The following is a 14,230-nucleotide window of genomic DNA, read 5'->3' on the forward strand; positions in this document are numbered from 1 at the left end:
ACTGGGACTCGCATAAACCTCAGAACCCCATGGAAGCAAGGAAAGCGAGTGGAGCCAGGTGCCAGGGTAGGTCACTCCTGTGTCCAGACCCTGCGATAGGCAGTCAGGACAAACCTCCAAAATGCTGCCCAGAGGGCTGTGTGTTCCTGAGTTCAGCGAGCTGGCCCGTTGGGAGCAGCATGGCCAAGAGTCCCAGGGGAGGTAACACGAACTGGCCCCAGAGGCTAAGCAGGGCCCTTCCGGCAGCAGGTGAAGTCACCGGCAATGGTGCGAAAAGCCTGGCAAGGGTGAGGAGGTGGGTGAGGCCAGTTTGTGTGGGTGCCAGGGTGGCTGACAAGGGCCTTGAATGCCTGACTGAAGCTGGTGGACTTGATCCCAGGAGAGGGGTGTGGTGCAAGGCACCAGCCCAGGCCCAGGCCGACTGACCGTTTGCTGGGGCCAGGAAGTCACCAGCATCGTGTGATGGGATGGATCCCTGGTTACTTCCAAGAAAGGTGACAGGCTGTGCTTGGAGAGATAGCTTGGGGAGTTTATTTGGCTTCATTGGATCCTGAGGCCGAGGCCCCAACCCTGGCCGGGGCAGCAGGAAGGCACCTAGAGAACCCTGGCCCTAGATGACCCCCAGGGCAGGGGGGTTCAGGCACTAAGCCCTGGGGCAGGGGCCACAGTAGCAGGACTTGGTCAAAAGTGCTGGTGACAGCTGAGGCCGGCCCCCCTCCCTCGCACCTCCCCTCCTCCCTGCGCTCCCCCTGGGGGCAATTCCCTGAGACAGGCTATGGTCCTCCTAACCAGCTGGGTACAGTGTCAGCCCCAGTGGGGCAGGTAAGTCAGGGGGCCCACAGGTTGCAGGTATGCGGGGGGTGCAGGCCCCCCGTCCAGTGTGAAGGCTTCCTGTGCAGTGTAGTGTTCCTGACCCCCAAAGGGGGCGGGGTCCCTGGGGGAAGCCAGGGCAGCGTCAGCGGCTGGCCCGGCTCCTGTTCCAGTGTTTGCTGTGGCTCCTCTGGGGCAGCTGGAGCGTGGGGAGCAGCTGGCCCGCTCACGGCCCTGCCTCCGGCATCCACGGGGCCTGGGCACCCATGTCTTTGGTCTGCGCCCTGCAGTCCTGAGGCCGCCCCCGGAAGGGGTTGGCAGGCGGAGAGTCCCAGAAGGGGTCTGAGTCTGGGAACAAGGTCCAGGGCGCCCGGCGGGGCGCAGGCTGCGGCGAGGGCAGGGGCGAAGGCCGTGGTCCAGCTGACACGAAGCTCCACGGGTCAATGCGGCTGCGAAGGGGTGAGGGCCGAGGTCGGCTGATGAGGCCCAGGGGCGGTGAGCGTGGGGTGCCCGGGGTGCCAGGAGCAGAGCGGGATATCCCTGGCGGGGGTGAAACAGTGCTTCCTGTGACGAGTGGGAGAAGAGCACGGGGTCAGGCAGCACCTACTCTTGGGGGTCCCAGGAGGCATGCCCTGCTCCGGGCCTGTTTTCCCATCTGCACAGCGAGCTACTCGACTCCTCACGTCATGGCCCCTTTTGCTCCCGGAGCATCTGTCTATAACGCGGTGGGTAGGAGCCGGGCCTCTAGAGCAGACAGGCCTGGGCTTGGATCCCAGCTCCACCGCTTGGCAGTGGGAGCCGCAAGTCCCTGGCTCTCCCTGTGCCTTCAATTTCCTCTTTTAAAAATGGGTCTAGCCAAAGCCGGTTTGGCTCAGCGGGTAGAGCGTCAGCCTGCGGACTGAAAGGTGTTCAGTTCCGGTCAAGGGCATGTACCTGGGTTGCAGGCACTTCCCCAGTGGGGGATGTGCAGGAGGCAGCTGATCGATGTTTCTCTCTCATCGATGTTTCTAACTCTCTCTCTCCCTTCCTCTCTGTAAAAAATCAATAAAATATATGTTAAAAAAAGAAAAAAAGAAAGCTATTGCTTTAAAAAAAATAAAAAAATAAAATAAAAATGGGTCTAACAAGAGTAGCTAGTTCACAGGGTTCCTACAATAATTGCAGCAATCTCTGTAAAGCACTAGAAACAGTGCCCGCACAAGCAGGCAACGAGCAGGCGTCTGCCATCACTGTTGTCATTATTCCTTCTATTATTTCTCAACTAGCCTGGCGGGCCCTGCTCCACTCCTGACCACTGGTGGCTGAACTCAGAATTCAGTTCCTTTCAAGCGTGCCCAGCGCCCAGGTGTGGGGACCAGCGCCCAGGTGTGGGGACCAGCGCTCAGATGTGGGGTCCAGCACCCAGGTGGGGGGACCAGCGCTCAGGTGTGGGGTCCAGCACCCAGGTGTGGGGACCAGCGGAGAACTGGGCCTGGCCCTACTGCCCTGCATGCCCCCACCAGCCCTTCCTTCCCTCTCCATCACCAGGCAGGAGGCCTGCACTGGGCCACTCACCACGCCTCCCTTCCTCGCGTCTGGGACTCTTGGCCGACGGCTGACCTGCAGGGACACCCAGCTCCAGCAGCAGGGGCGCGGGGGTGGGTGGGCCTGGGGCGTCGGGGCTCAACCGAGAAATGGGGGCTTGGGGCGTCTTGGGGGAAGAGCGGATGAGCCGGGAGGGGAGTGGGGAAGGGGGCTGGGTGGGAGACAGGGTGGGGGGCGTTGGCTGGGGCTCCCCACGCTCTCGGCCCTGGCCCCCAGGCGGCTGCAGGTCACGGCCGAGGCCCAGTGAGGCGAGCAGGGCAGTGCCGCGCAGCAGTGCACGCTGGATCAGCTTGGGGGTCCCAGAGCCGCTGCTGCGTTCAGTCGGGGCTGGCCGCCGGGGCTCCTCTGGCTCTGGGCTCGGCCTTGGGGGGTTACCTGGTGGTGAGGGTGGGGCAGAGGTTAGGGGACCTTCAGGTGGGCTGCTCTGGTATCCCTCATCGGCCCTGGTATGAGGTCCAAGTTAACATCTTCCCTGACCCCGCCCATCGTGCCTCCCCCCTCGCACACATCCAGGTCTTTCAAGAAGTGGGGGTGGGGGGAGGCAGTGCAGGCCAAAGAAGCAGCAGGGGCAAAGCCTGGGAGGCAGCTCCATGCCCTGGAGCAGAGATGGGGGGTGAGGGGAGGAAGGGGGTCACCAGGAGGCAAGCATTGGCCAGATCCTCAAAGGCCAGCCAGGAGCACCTTCAGGGCCCCCAGGACAGGATTAGGGCCTAAGCCCTGTGCCCACATTCTTCCTGGATGGGCAGAGCCTGGCCCTCCTGCCTGCCTGTCCCCCTTCAGCGGTAGCTTATCTGGGGCAGCAGGTGAACTCCAATGCACACATCATTGTCCCTGTTCCCGAAACGAGGAAACGGGCTCAGAGAGGTTACTGCTTGTGCCAGCCCCCAGCTGAATGATTTAGGGAATGACGCTGACCGATCTCATTCCTCAAGAGTCCCAGGATCAGAGAGGTCAAGGGCTTGTCTAAGGTTGCACAGCCAGGAGGGGGCGGAGCAGGCCTCACTCTAGGCAGGGGCAACGGAGCCTTTGCTCTCCACCACTTTCCAACCTTTCTGCTCTGATTTCAGGACATCTGGGTCCTATTGTGGGCCTAGGGGGCCTGTCAAACCCCAATCTTGTCCGGTCCTCCTTGGCCCTAGACCAGGGGTGGGCAAACTTTTTGACTCGAGGGCCACAATGGGTTCTTAAACTGGACCAGAGGGCCGTTACAAAAACATGGATGGAGTGTTTGTGTGAACTAATATAAATTCAAAGTAAACATCATTACATAAAAGGGTACGGTCTTCTTTTTTTTTTAGTTTTATTCATTTCAAACAGGCCGGATCCGGCGGGCCGTAGTTCGCCCACGGCTGCTCTAGAACCTGCCATGGCTCTCCACTGCCAAGAGAAGAAAGTCCACGCTCCTTGGCTGGGCCTTCAAAGCCCTCCCCAGCCTTCCCCCTCCACCTTCCCTGTCTCCTTGGCCAAACGTAGAGTGCGCCTGCCTGGAGCGGAGCACTGGGCGGGGCATCGAGAGAAAGAACTGAAACGGGGAGAAAATGAGCTTCTACTTTGAATCAGAACTTGTTTCTTTGTTGTTGTTGTTGTTGTTTTTTGGGGAGTGGGGGTCCCTGTTCTCAGCCACAACCCTGACCCAGTCTCTCTGCCTCTGAAGACATGTCTCTGCATAAACACTCCCCACCATTTTCAGGCTCTTCCTTCACTGGCGCCTGCTTATTTTTCCAGCTTTGCTCACTCATTCATTCGACAAACTTCTACTGACAAACTTCCATTGTCAGGGCTGCACCGGGCTTCACAGACCCAGGAGGTGCAGGCCTAGTGCTCTCCTGTCACTGCCTGGCTCTCAACTCTGCTCTGCGTCCAGCCGGACTTCCTTTTGCTCAGGTCAGGTGAGCCCACGTCTGCGCACACACATTCCCTCTGCCCAGCACACCTTCCCCACCCATCAAGACCCAGCTCAGATGTCGCCTCCTCTGGGAAGCTGGTATTGTGATTTGTAATAAGAAATATATACTTGGTCTTCCTCTCATTCCAGGCACAGAGCTCCTAAAACCCTGGGAATTTTCTAAGTGATAGAGTGACAAAGGTAAAAGGAGCACCTTTTAAAATTCAGAACAAACCCCGTTGACCACACCTGAGTTCATATTAACGGGGTGACTTTGGGAAAGCCCTTAGGGATAGGGGGTCTGGTCGCCAGAGGAACCAGCCACATCATTAGAGCTGGAACTTTCCAGGGAGGGGAGGGGCTGGAGATTGTGTTCAATCACCAATGAGTTCATCAATCCATCATATCCACTTAATGAAGCCTCTATAAAAACCCCGGCGGGAGGGGCTTGGAGAACTTCCCGAACACATCTGGATGCTGGGAAAGGTGCATGCAGAGAGGGTGTTGGTGCCCACGCCCCTCCCCATACCCCTTGCCCTCCGCATCTTTCATCTGGTTGTTCTTGACCTGTATCCTTTCTAATAAACTGGTAACCTAGTAAGTAAAGTTTTCCCGAGTTCTGTGAGACGCTCTAGCAAACGATCAAACCTGAGGAGGGCTTGTGGGGATCTCCAGTTTATAGCCAGCAGGTCCGACACACAGGTGACAGCCCGCACTGGCATCTGAAGTGGGGTCCAGGTAACTAACTCCAGGCAAACAGCGTCGGAAATGAACTGAACTGGAGTGGAAAGAAGTTCTTGCAGGGGGCTGGGAGGTTAAGGTCCTGTACTCTTGTGGGCGACTGGAGTGCGGCTTGCGCTAGGGCAGTGGTCGGCAAACTGCGGCTCGCGAGCCACATGCGGCTCTTTGGCCCCTTGACTGTGGCTCTTCCACAAAATACCGACTTCTGCGCATGGGCCGCGAAGCTTCAATCGCACTGTATGTGCGCGCCTGCATGTGGTATTTTGTGGAAGAGCCACACTCGGGCCAAAGAGCTGCATGTGGCTCGCGAGCCGCAGTTTGCCGACCACTGCGCTAGGGTAACCCAGCGCTCAGCCCGTAGCTGGGCGGGGCAGGTGATGTCCTTTCAGGTAACCATTCCATCTTCCTTCCCTCCTAGAGCCTGCTGAAGGCATAGTGACTGCCTTGGGGCCAGGAAAGAGCCCTCTCAGACTCTGAGCTCTCTGAGGTTGGCTTCATCCAGCTCAGTTGTGGGCCTACAGTTCAGAACTGGGTTCTAGGGCTGGCTTTGCTGTGCCTGCTAGCTTCTGGTCGTCTCCCCACAGTACCCGCAGAAAGAGTGCAGCAAAAAGTCTTCTGGGGGCCAACAAGGCCACTCACCATTGAGTGTTGGGGGTGTGGACGGAGATCCTAAGGGGGATGAGTCATCTGAATCCAGGTACCAGGTGGCTTCGTCCATGCGGGACCTTCTCCTGGTTACAGGAGGGGAAGGGAGTTGTGCTTTGTGAGTCTAGGACTGTTGGAAGGCAGAGAATACTGGAGTTGGGGGCACTCAGGCACTCACCTCCCATTCTGGGCTTCCCCAGGCTTGGGGGAACTGGGACCCCAGGCCCAGCATGCTCGGCGTTCTCCATTGCTTGAGTCCTCCTGGCGTCGGGGGGACTGGCGGCCCCATGCCTGGCCTGGTTCTGCAGGCTCCACTGTGGAGGGAAAACCAGTGGAGTCTGAGCTGAGGTCAAGAGCTTTGATCCTTGTGCTCTGGCATCGCGAGAATCAGGCTCCAGAGGTAACATGCTAGAGCAGGGGTGGGCAAACTTTTTTGACTCGAGGGCCACAATGGGTTCTTAAACTGGACCGGAGGGCCGGAACAAAAGCATGGATGGAGTGTTTGTATGAACTAATATAAATTCAAAGTAAACATCATTACATAAAAGGGTACGGTCTTTATTTTTTTTTAGTTTTATTCATTTCAAACGGGCCGCATCCGGCCCGTGGGCCGTAGTTTGCCCACGGCTGTTCTAGAGGATGGCAGCAGGCTGGGCTCCAATCCATCCCTGGGTGGGCTTTGGGCCACAGAGAACTTAACAGAATTGGGGCTTCCTAGGTGGGTTTGGGTCCTGGGGTGGGGAGCAGGGGGGTGGGGGGGGCATCTCATCTAGTCCTTCAGCGGGCATTTGCTGTTTAGTAGTTAGTACAGACACAGCAGAAATCCACCTGGGTTTGAATTCTGCACTATTAGCTGCGTAATGTTAGGCAAGTTACTTTTTTCACTTTCCTTATTTATAAAACTTAATAAGGACAGCTCCCTCACAAAGTTATTGTGAGGAATTAAGTCAATATTAGCAAGACACTTAGAAAAACGAGGACTCATAAAATTAGAAAATACTAGTATCCTACAACTGTTTGACGTTTTACAAGGTAGTAAGATGAATGCTGCTGGGGGAACGCGAAGGTACCGTCTAGACTCTAGACTGATGGCGAAGGGAGGCTGGGGCCGAGGAGAAGGTTGGACAGAAAGGTAAGAGGTGGGGCAAGGGCAGAGGGAGGTGAGGCTTCTTACACTGGATGGCCCGAAACCGGGGAAAGGTGGGCGAGTCCCCAGCTCCGACCTCGAACACGTTTCTCCTCCGGTCCAGGCCGGGCGAGGCCTGCACAGTGATTCGGTGTTTGAAGTCTGGGTTTGGGAAGGAAGCAGGGCCAGTTCGTGGTGAAGGAGAGCCAAGATCCCAACCTGCAGGGGCCCTGGGCCGGCTCGTAGGCAGCGCGGGGACCGGGCCTGGCACGATGGGGATGTGGCTGGGGCCAGCTTACTGCCCTCCGGGGCCCGGGCTCTCGGTAAGGAAAGCGGACCGCCCGCCCGGACCCCCGCATCCGGAGGAGAGCGCCGGAGCCCGATTCCCAGCGGCCGCCGCCGCCCCGCCCCGCCCCTCGGCCTTCCCGGAACTTCCAGGGTCCCCGCCCCTTCCCCGTTGCAGCCACTCTCAGGCCGACATGCAAATGTCCCCGCCAGAACCCGCCCACAAACACGCCGAGTCCCAACCCCGACCAGCCTTCAGCTCGCGGGCCCACCCACTAACTCCCCGAATCAATCAGCGCGAAGGCCTGGCCCCGCCCCCCGCCCGCGCAGCCAATGGCGGGCGGCGCGCGGGCCCGCCCCTTACCGAGTGGCATACTGATGCGCTCGCCGCCGTCGCGCGCGCGGAGCTTGCTGCGCTTGAAGGTTCCGCGGCGGCGGCGCACGTGCGGGCGCTCGCGGTCCACCTGCTGCAGCAGCAGCGTCAGCTCGCGCTCGAACACCTCCAGCTCCCACTGAGCCAGCAGGTGTTCGCGCCGCCGCAGCTGCTCGGCCTGGGAGCGCTGCTCACGCGCCGCGCGGGTCAGCTCCTCCTCGCGGCTCAGTAGTTCCTGTGTCCGGGACAGTGGAGACGGTGGGGTCAGTCCCGAAGGGCCCTGGCGCCCGCCCCAACTCTCTGCCCGGAGGAGGCCCGAGTGTCTCCTTCCAACCCGGGGACCCTGACTCCTCCCACCTTTTCCTTGGCCCGCAGCTCATCGAAAAGGCCTTGGATCTCACGCTTCCAGCCTTCCTGCATGGAATGGAAGGAGTCCCGCGGCATTTCCCGCAGGACCTGGGCCTCCAGCGCCTCCAGCTGCTGCAGGATGGAGGCGAAGTCGGGCCTGCGGTGGGGGTCCTGCGCCCAACAATCTGGGGACACAGGATGGAGACGGGAGACGGGACAGAGTAAGAAGAGGTCTGCGGGTGGAGGAGCTCTGTCCCTCACCCTCCCGCACCATCCCCTTACCGGCCATGAGCTGTGCGAAGGGCTCGGGGCAGGTGGATGGGATGGGCAGTGTGAGCTTGTTAACAGCCACTCCGTAGGCTACAGCAAGGCAGTCGATGCCACGGTAGGGCACCTCTCCAGTCAGCAATTCCCACAACAGCACCCCAAAGCTGTGGGAGAGAGAAGGGCGTGTCCTCTCCTCTACTCATTGCCATTTCACCCCAAAGCAACCAGGAACTAAATGGCTTGGGCCCCTCCCCCTGAGCTCCACCTGTCTGCCCAGCCCTAGATTTTGGCAGCCACATCTACCCCGTCCAGCCTCCCTCCAGGCCGCACCTCCAGACATCGCTGCCCTTGGAGAAGGTGGAAGCCTTGATGACCTCGGGCGCCATCCAGGCATAGGTGCCGGCGGCACTCATTTGTGTGGTTTTGTGCCACTCGCGGGCCAGGCCGAAGTCAGTGATCTTCAGGGTCTTGTGCTCCATGTCGTCACCCTCAATGGGCTGCAGCAGCAGAACTGGGGGAGAGAGAGAGGCAGGACTGTGGTTGCTGCAGGCTCAGGTGGGAGGGACCAGGGAGGAGCTGGGAGCTAACTCCTCTGACACACATGTAGCTGGGTGCTGGGGGCATGCAGGTGATCTTGCCCAGGAAGGAGAGCTTGCTGCTGGGGCTGGGATGGAATCAGACAAAAATAACAATACTGGGACATGTTTCCAGAGGGGCTACTATAAGCCAGGCATTTTACACTCAGTTCTAGCAGTCACACACAAAAATGTTGTGAGGTAGACATCATCCCCATTTTACAGATGAAGAAACTGAGCAAGGACATGACTTGGCTAAGGTCATAAACAAATTAAACAGAGATTCCAATCTAGTCTGTGAGGTTCCAAAGCCAGGCCTATAACTTTCTCCTAATGCTGCATTGAATAGAAACTAGCAATGTAGCAGCCTCTTAGCCTTGATGGCCTTAATTTCAAGAGAAACCCGTGTCTGGCCATTTTGCTAAAAGCAGGAGTGTGGATCAGAACCTCCCTTGGGGTGGGGAGCAGGAGGCAGCCCTTTGGTGAGGAAGGAAGCCCAACAGGCACCACAGACCCCCGGTGCCCATATCGCAGCGTGGCCAGTGCAGCCACTCCCACGGGAGCGAGACTCCAAAAGATAACGACTAACGCAGCTGGATGTGGAGGGAAGGGGAGGGGTCTGAGAAGATGATGGTTCTTGCCCAGAAAGGAGGAGCTTGGGATAAATGTTGGAGTGGATGGTTAGACTTGGCAGGGGCTCATGGCTTTGACCCAAATGGGGCCACCGCATCTGCACAGAGAGAAGCAGCAACTTGCAAACCTCTCATCAGGAAAAACATGGCTCAAATGAGAGGAGTTTGAGAGGACAAAGCAACAGAATCATCCAGGGTCTGAAAGGGCCTCTCTCCCTTTCTGGTTGTAGGAAACTGCACTGCAGAGAAGTGACATTCAGAAACGACATTTCTGAATATGGGTCACTCCAGAGCACACCTCAGCTCTCCTGCCCAGGTGACAGCATCGTAATGGGGGCAGCACAGGGTACTGCGGGTGGAGCACCAGCGTGTCACTCGGTCAGGGGCGGGCCCCAGCACCTAACACAGCCCAGTGAGTCAGAGAAGACTTCTCAGAAGAGGTGGCAGAACCAGGGTACTCACTTTTCCAGGCCTAAAGCCACAACTGATCCTGATTCTGGCCAAGCTCTCTGGGCCTTGTGGGGGCATCTGGCACTGCTCCCCAACCCTTCCCCAAGGTCCTTGACTCCTGGGGCCTCTGACTGCTTGTGTTTCCTTCAGGGCCTCCCCTGCCCTCAGCCCTTTCCATGCAGGTGTTCCTCAGAGCCCGGCCTCTCCTAAACCTCTGCCCACTGCTCCCAGACTGTTCTGGCTCTCCCGGGTGCCAGCCACCCCTTGGCATCTCCCGTATTTGGACCTCTAGGCCAGAAGTCAATTCAGCTGCCCATCAGCTGGCCTACCTGATGTCCACCGGCCCTCAACAACCACCGGCATCATCCACCAGGCCCGGCAAATCTTCTTGCCAATTCTCCTAATTCAGAGGATGGTCCTACAATCTCCCCTCTCCTCTGAGCCCGACTGGGCTGAGTCCTGAACAGTTAATAAAGCCGAGGGTGATAACAAAAGCCACCTCAGAGGGTGGGCATGAGATCCCACTTTTTAAAGCCTCAGCACCGGGTCTGACACCGGCATGAGCATGCTGGACGCCAGCTGTGCTAAAGACTGTGCCACTCGCTGACATCTCTCTGTAGACTCTCTCTTCTCCATCCTCCATCACAACTTACTCTGGCTTGGCTGCTGGAGGATCAGAACTGGACCTTTTAGGAAACCCTACAGGAGCTCATTCCCAAGAACTGCAACAGGCTGGGCGCAGGTGGCTGGGGTGGGACCGGCCAAAGGGGTCTGTGTGCCAGGGTTGGGAAGGGACTCCTATCTCCTCTGGTGCCAGGACCCACCCATCCTCTCGCAGACCAACCCTGGCTGCTTCCTGGCTGTGTCTCTAGCCACATGTGAGACCTCACAGACGAGCGAAGCACTTGCTGTACCAGTATCTCAGGCCGGAGGCCAGCCGCTCCTTTCAGCCAGCTAATCTGAGACCCAGATAACTCACCCAAAGTCTCAGGACTTCTTTGTATGGGTGGCCTTTCTGCCACCTCCCCCCCCAACCCCCCCACAGCTGGACCTGACAGCTTCAGTGTCTCGTCCTCTCCCCTGCATCTCCTGTTTTTCTCCAAGTGCTTTGAATTTGTCCCAACCCAAGTTGCTCTTCTGATGTCTGGTGTAGACCTTGGGAATGGGGTGGTCAGGGGCCATCTGGAAGAGAGAGAGCTAGAGAGCCCCCTTTCAGTGTCCCCTGAGGGCTCCCTGGCCCCAGCCCCCTCCCAGGCTGGCCTCTGTGGGGCTCGGGAGTCGCCTAGGCCGCTCACACCTCTTCCGCTTCCCTCCCATGGTCTCTACTTCTCCTTTCTGGGGGCCTGGCGCAGGTCTCCAACTGGGGAGGGTCCTTCGGGGGAGAATTGGGGGAGGTCAGCCCCAGGCCGGGCTGGCTGGTCAGTCCTGTGACTCGTGGGCCTGGAGAATTCCCCCTCCACTCCCCGCCAGGCTTCCTCACAAGGCCCCCATTGTCCAGGAAAATCACGCCATTGTTTCCTGCCTGCGCCCCCCCAGTCCAGGGACTCCCCCGCCCCAATCCCGCAGACAGTACCTCAGGCCTAGGACTGGGGTCTGCAAGGTGGGAGGCCAGGCTACGGAGGCTGAGGGCACCCCGCCTGCCCTTAACCACCACCCAGACTCTGGGAGAGAAGCAGGGGGACTGGAGGGGAGTGGGGGTGCAATCCCTGGCTCCTTCCTCTCCCACAAGCCCCCCACCCCCAGCTCTTTCCTCCCCTGTAGGCAGCTGGACTGGGGAGGGAGCAGAGGCTGGAGCAGGGGCAGGAAGCTGGCTCAGGGGCAGCAGGAAACGCAGGAAGCGGTGGGGAGGGTGGGGAGCAGGGGCCTGGGCTATTGTTCCATTTTTTCTGGAAAGAAAACTGGAGGAAAAACAGAAGATGGAGTCCCCTCCCCCTGGGGCCTTCGGGGAATCCCCCGCAGGCTGGGCAGGGAGTGGGGGGTCCTAGATGGCTAGAACCCAGAAGTGAGGCTGAGAGGTGGAAACTGCCCCCTGCTACAGATGACAGGAGGGGGTGGGTGGCTGGCAGACATCCCCTGGCCCCTTCTGGCCCTGGCCAGGGCTTGGATATCACCGGGTCCTGGCGTTCCCCCTCCAGGTCCCTTGTCCATGGTCAGCCCAGCCCAGGAGGCTCAAAATATACAGCTCCCCCTGCAAGAGCTGCCCATGCCTCTCCAGTAACCCCACTGGCCCCTCCTGCACTTCCTTTTGCTCTGTAGCCTACACCCGGCCTCCCCAGGCCCAGCCTGTGTCCCCCCACTACTGTGCTGGGTACTGCCTCCTGGCCTTTGCTCTTGTCAGGCCCCGCCGGACATCCAATTGGGTGCCTCCCTGAACGCTGACTGCTTTTGGCCTGTGCGAAGCTTGTCTGCTGGAGGAAGCGCTCTGAACTTGTCCCTCCTTGTTTTGGGTCCCTGCTGAGCAGTGTGCAATCCCAAATGGCTGAGGATGGAGGCCTCGTCCCACCACACCCACCCCAAGGGCTGGTTCCAGGCGAGGCCCCGTTGGTGAGCCAATCTCCAAATATCCACACTCACGACTGAGGACCTACTGTGTGCTGGCATCAGACACCAGGGCTTGCCAAGACTGTTAAGCCATTTTCCCCGCCCCGTTACTCCCTTTTTACAGAGTCTGAAATTGAGGCTCTGAGTTGAAATAACCACCTAGAGGTCATGCAGCCAGGGGGATGGGGGACCAGAATTCCAGCCCACGACCATCAGGCTTTCCCCTTGGAGACTCTGTTCTAGAGTACCTGCCCATCACAAGAGGAGGGGAGAGGAGAGAGCCAACAGCACAGGTGTGAATTTTAGGGGACAGGAAGGTGAGTGCCAGCATCCAGTGTCCTGCTACCTTGAGGTGGCCATCCTTAGGCAGGATCCTTAGGACCCACCTGAGCGATCCCAATTTTTTAGCTTCTGTAAGCTGGGGCCAAGAACTTCTGCGGCTGGGGCATGAAAGACTCCGGTGCCTGGTACTCCTGCTTTGGGGGCAGTGGGCATCCCAGTCAACTGGAACTCCCCTTGGGCAAGAGATCCTGCCTCTAGTACCACAGAGGCCATCCTGGGAGAGGGATGGGAGCCAGTACCTTTCAGAGGCCAGGTAGCCCCAGCAGGTTCAGCTGCGAGTTGGCAGTATGTGTGCGCTTGGGCCATGCCACCCTCCAACCCTGCTCCCCAAAACTCACTGTTGTTGGACTTGAGGTCTCGGTGGATGACGGGCACCAGGGCCTCACAATGCAGGTAGTGCATCCCACGGGCGATCTGCACAGCCCAGTTGACCAGCACGTGGGGGGGTACACGCCGCCCAGCCAGGGCACGGCTGAGGGGACCACCAGCTGCGTACTCCATCACCAGGCACAGGTTGGGCTCCTCCAGGCACACCGCCTTGAGGGCAATGATGTTGGGGTGTGCCAGCATGGCGAAGAGCCGGGCCTCCTGGCGCACACTCTCAGCCGTCACACTGATGTCCTCGTCGGGGTCCTGCCGAGCTGCCTTCACAGCCACCAGCTCACCTCGCCAGCTCCCACGGTACACCTTGCCGAAGCCACCAATGCCGATCACCTCCTCCAGCCGCAGCTCCTGGAAGCTGGCCACCTCACAGGGGGGCGGGCCGCCCCGAGACACATAGTTGGACGGAAAGATGCCTACCTGGCCGCCTACCTGGCCCGCCCACCAGCCCTCGTCGCCGGAGATGGCTGCATCCCGGGACAGCACCTCCACACGGTCACCCTTCCGCAGGGCCAGCTCGTCCTGCCCATTGGGCTCGTAGTCAAACAAGGCTGTCCACACAGGGTTGGCATAAGCCGCTGCTTTCGGGGACCCCTCTGGCCAGCTTCCGCCGCTGCCACCGCCGCCCCCACTGCCACCGCCGTTCCATGAACCCAGCGGGCTCTTGAGGAAGAGGTTCTTCAAGGGCTCCATGGCTGGGAGCGGGCGTTGGGGCCGGTGGGGGACCTTCCCTGGGTGCCCCGGGTCTCCACCCCTGCTGGCTGCGGAGGCCCTAGTCCCGGAACCCGGGCATGCGGGCCCTGGCCCTCAGCCCCAGACCCACGCCTCTCTGGGGAGCCAGGAGTGTCGCCTCCTGGCCCGCCGCATCTCGGGCTTTCCGAGGAGGGCCAGCCAGGCCAATGTGGTCAGGCTCGGGGGGTGGGACCCCGGGGTCTCCGGCGTCTCACCATTGCCAGCTCAGAAGGGCCTGGCGTCCCTCCGCAGTCCCGGGAGCCTGGCTCCAGCACCCGCCAAGGGTAAGGCGGCGCCGGCCAGGGGCAGCGCCCGGGCTCCGGTTGGGTCTTTTCGCGCCGGGGTGGCTGGAGCGTCCCTAGTTGGGCCGAGCTGCCCCTTCCTGGCCCAGCTCCCTCGGCCCGATGGCTCCAACCCCCGTTCCCTTCTTCCTCCTCCCTTTGTACTTTGGCCCCGGGGGCGGGAGGCAGAGGTGGAGGGTGGAGTTTCACTTTTTTCCGCTCTTCTCCCTCC

General features: G+C 59.7%; 1 protein-coding gene across 2 annotated transcripts; it reads right to left on the reverse strand.

Annotated features, from left to right (window-relative positions):
* Nucleotides 1-506: 506 nt before the first annotated feature.
* MAP3K11 (mitogen-activated protein kinase kinase kinase 11) lies at nucleotides 507-13,694 on the reverse strand. 2 transcript variants are annotated; one of them, XM_081099216.1, is made up of 10 exons: nucleotides 12,943-13,694; nucleotides 8,395-8,575; nucleotides 8,080-8,228; nucleotides 7,807-7,982; nucleotides 7,441-7,684; nucleotides 6,840-6,953; nucleotides 5,844-5,979; nucleotides 5,660-5,751; nucleotides 2,365-2,769; nucleotides 507-1,374 (listed from the first exon to the last, which is right to left on the reverse strand). In XM_081099216.1, exons 1-10 carry the CDS (start codon nucleotides 13,676-13,678, stop codon nucleotides 1,037-1,039), a joined length of 2,571 nt encoding a protein of 856 aa, XP_080955342.1. In that variant the 5' UTR covers nucleotides 13,679-13,694; the 3' UTR covers nucleotides 507-1,036. The 2 variants fall into 2 exon arrangements, with proteins under 2 accessions (XP_080955342.1, XP_080955343.1); XM_081099217.1 differs by having other exon boundaries at nucleotides 517-1,350.
* Nucleotides 13,695-14,230: the final 536 nt, after the last annotated feature.

This window comes from Myotis nattereri (assembly GCF_964212035.1).
Source record: "Myotis nattereri genome assembly, chromosome: 9".
In the NCBI taxonomy this organism is placed as follows: domain Eukaryota; kingdom Metazoa; phylum Chordata; class Mammalia; order Chiroptera; family Vespertilionidae; genus Myotis; species Myotis nattereri.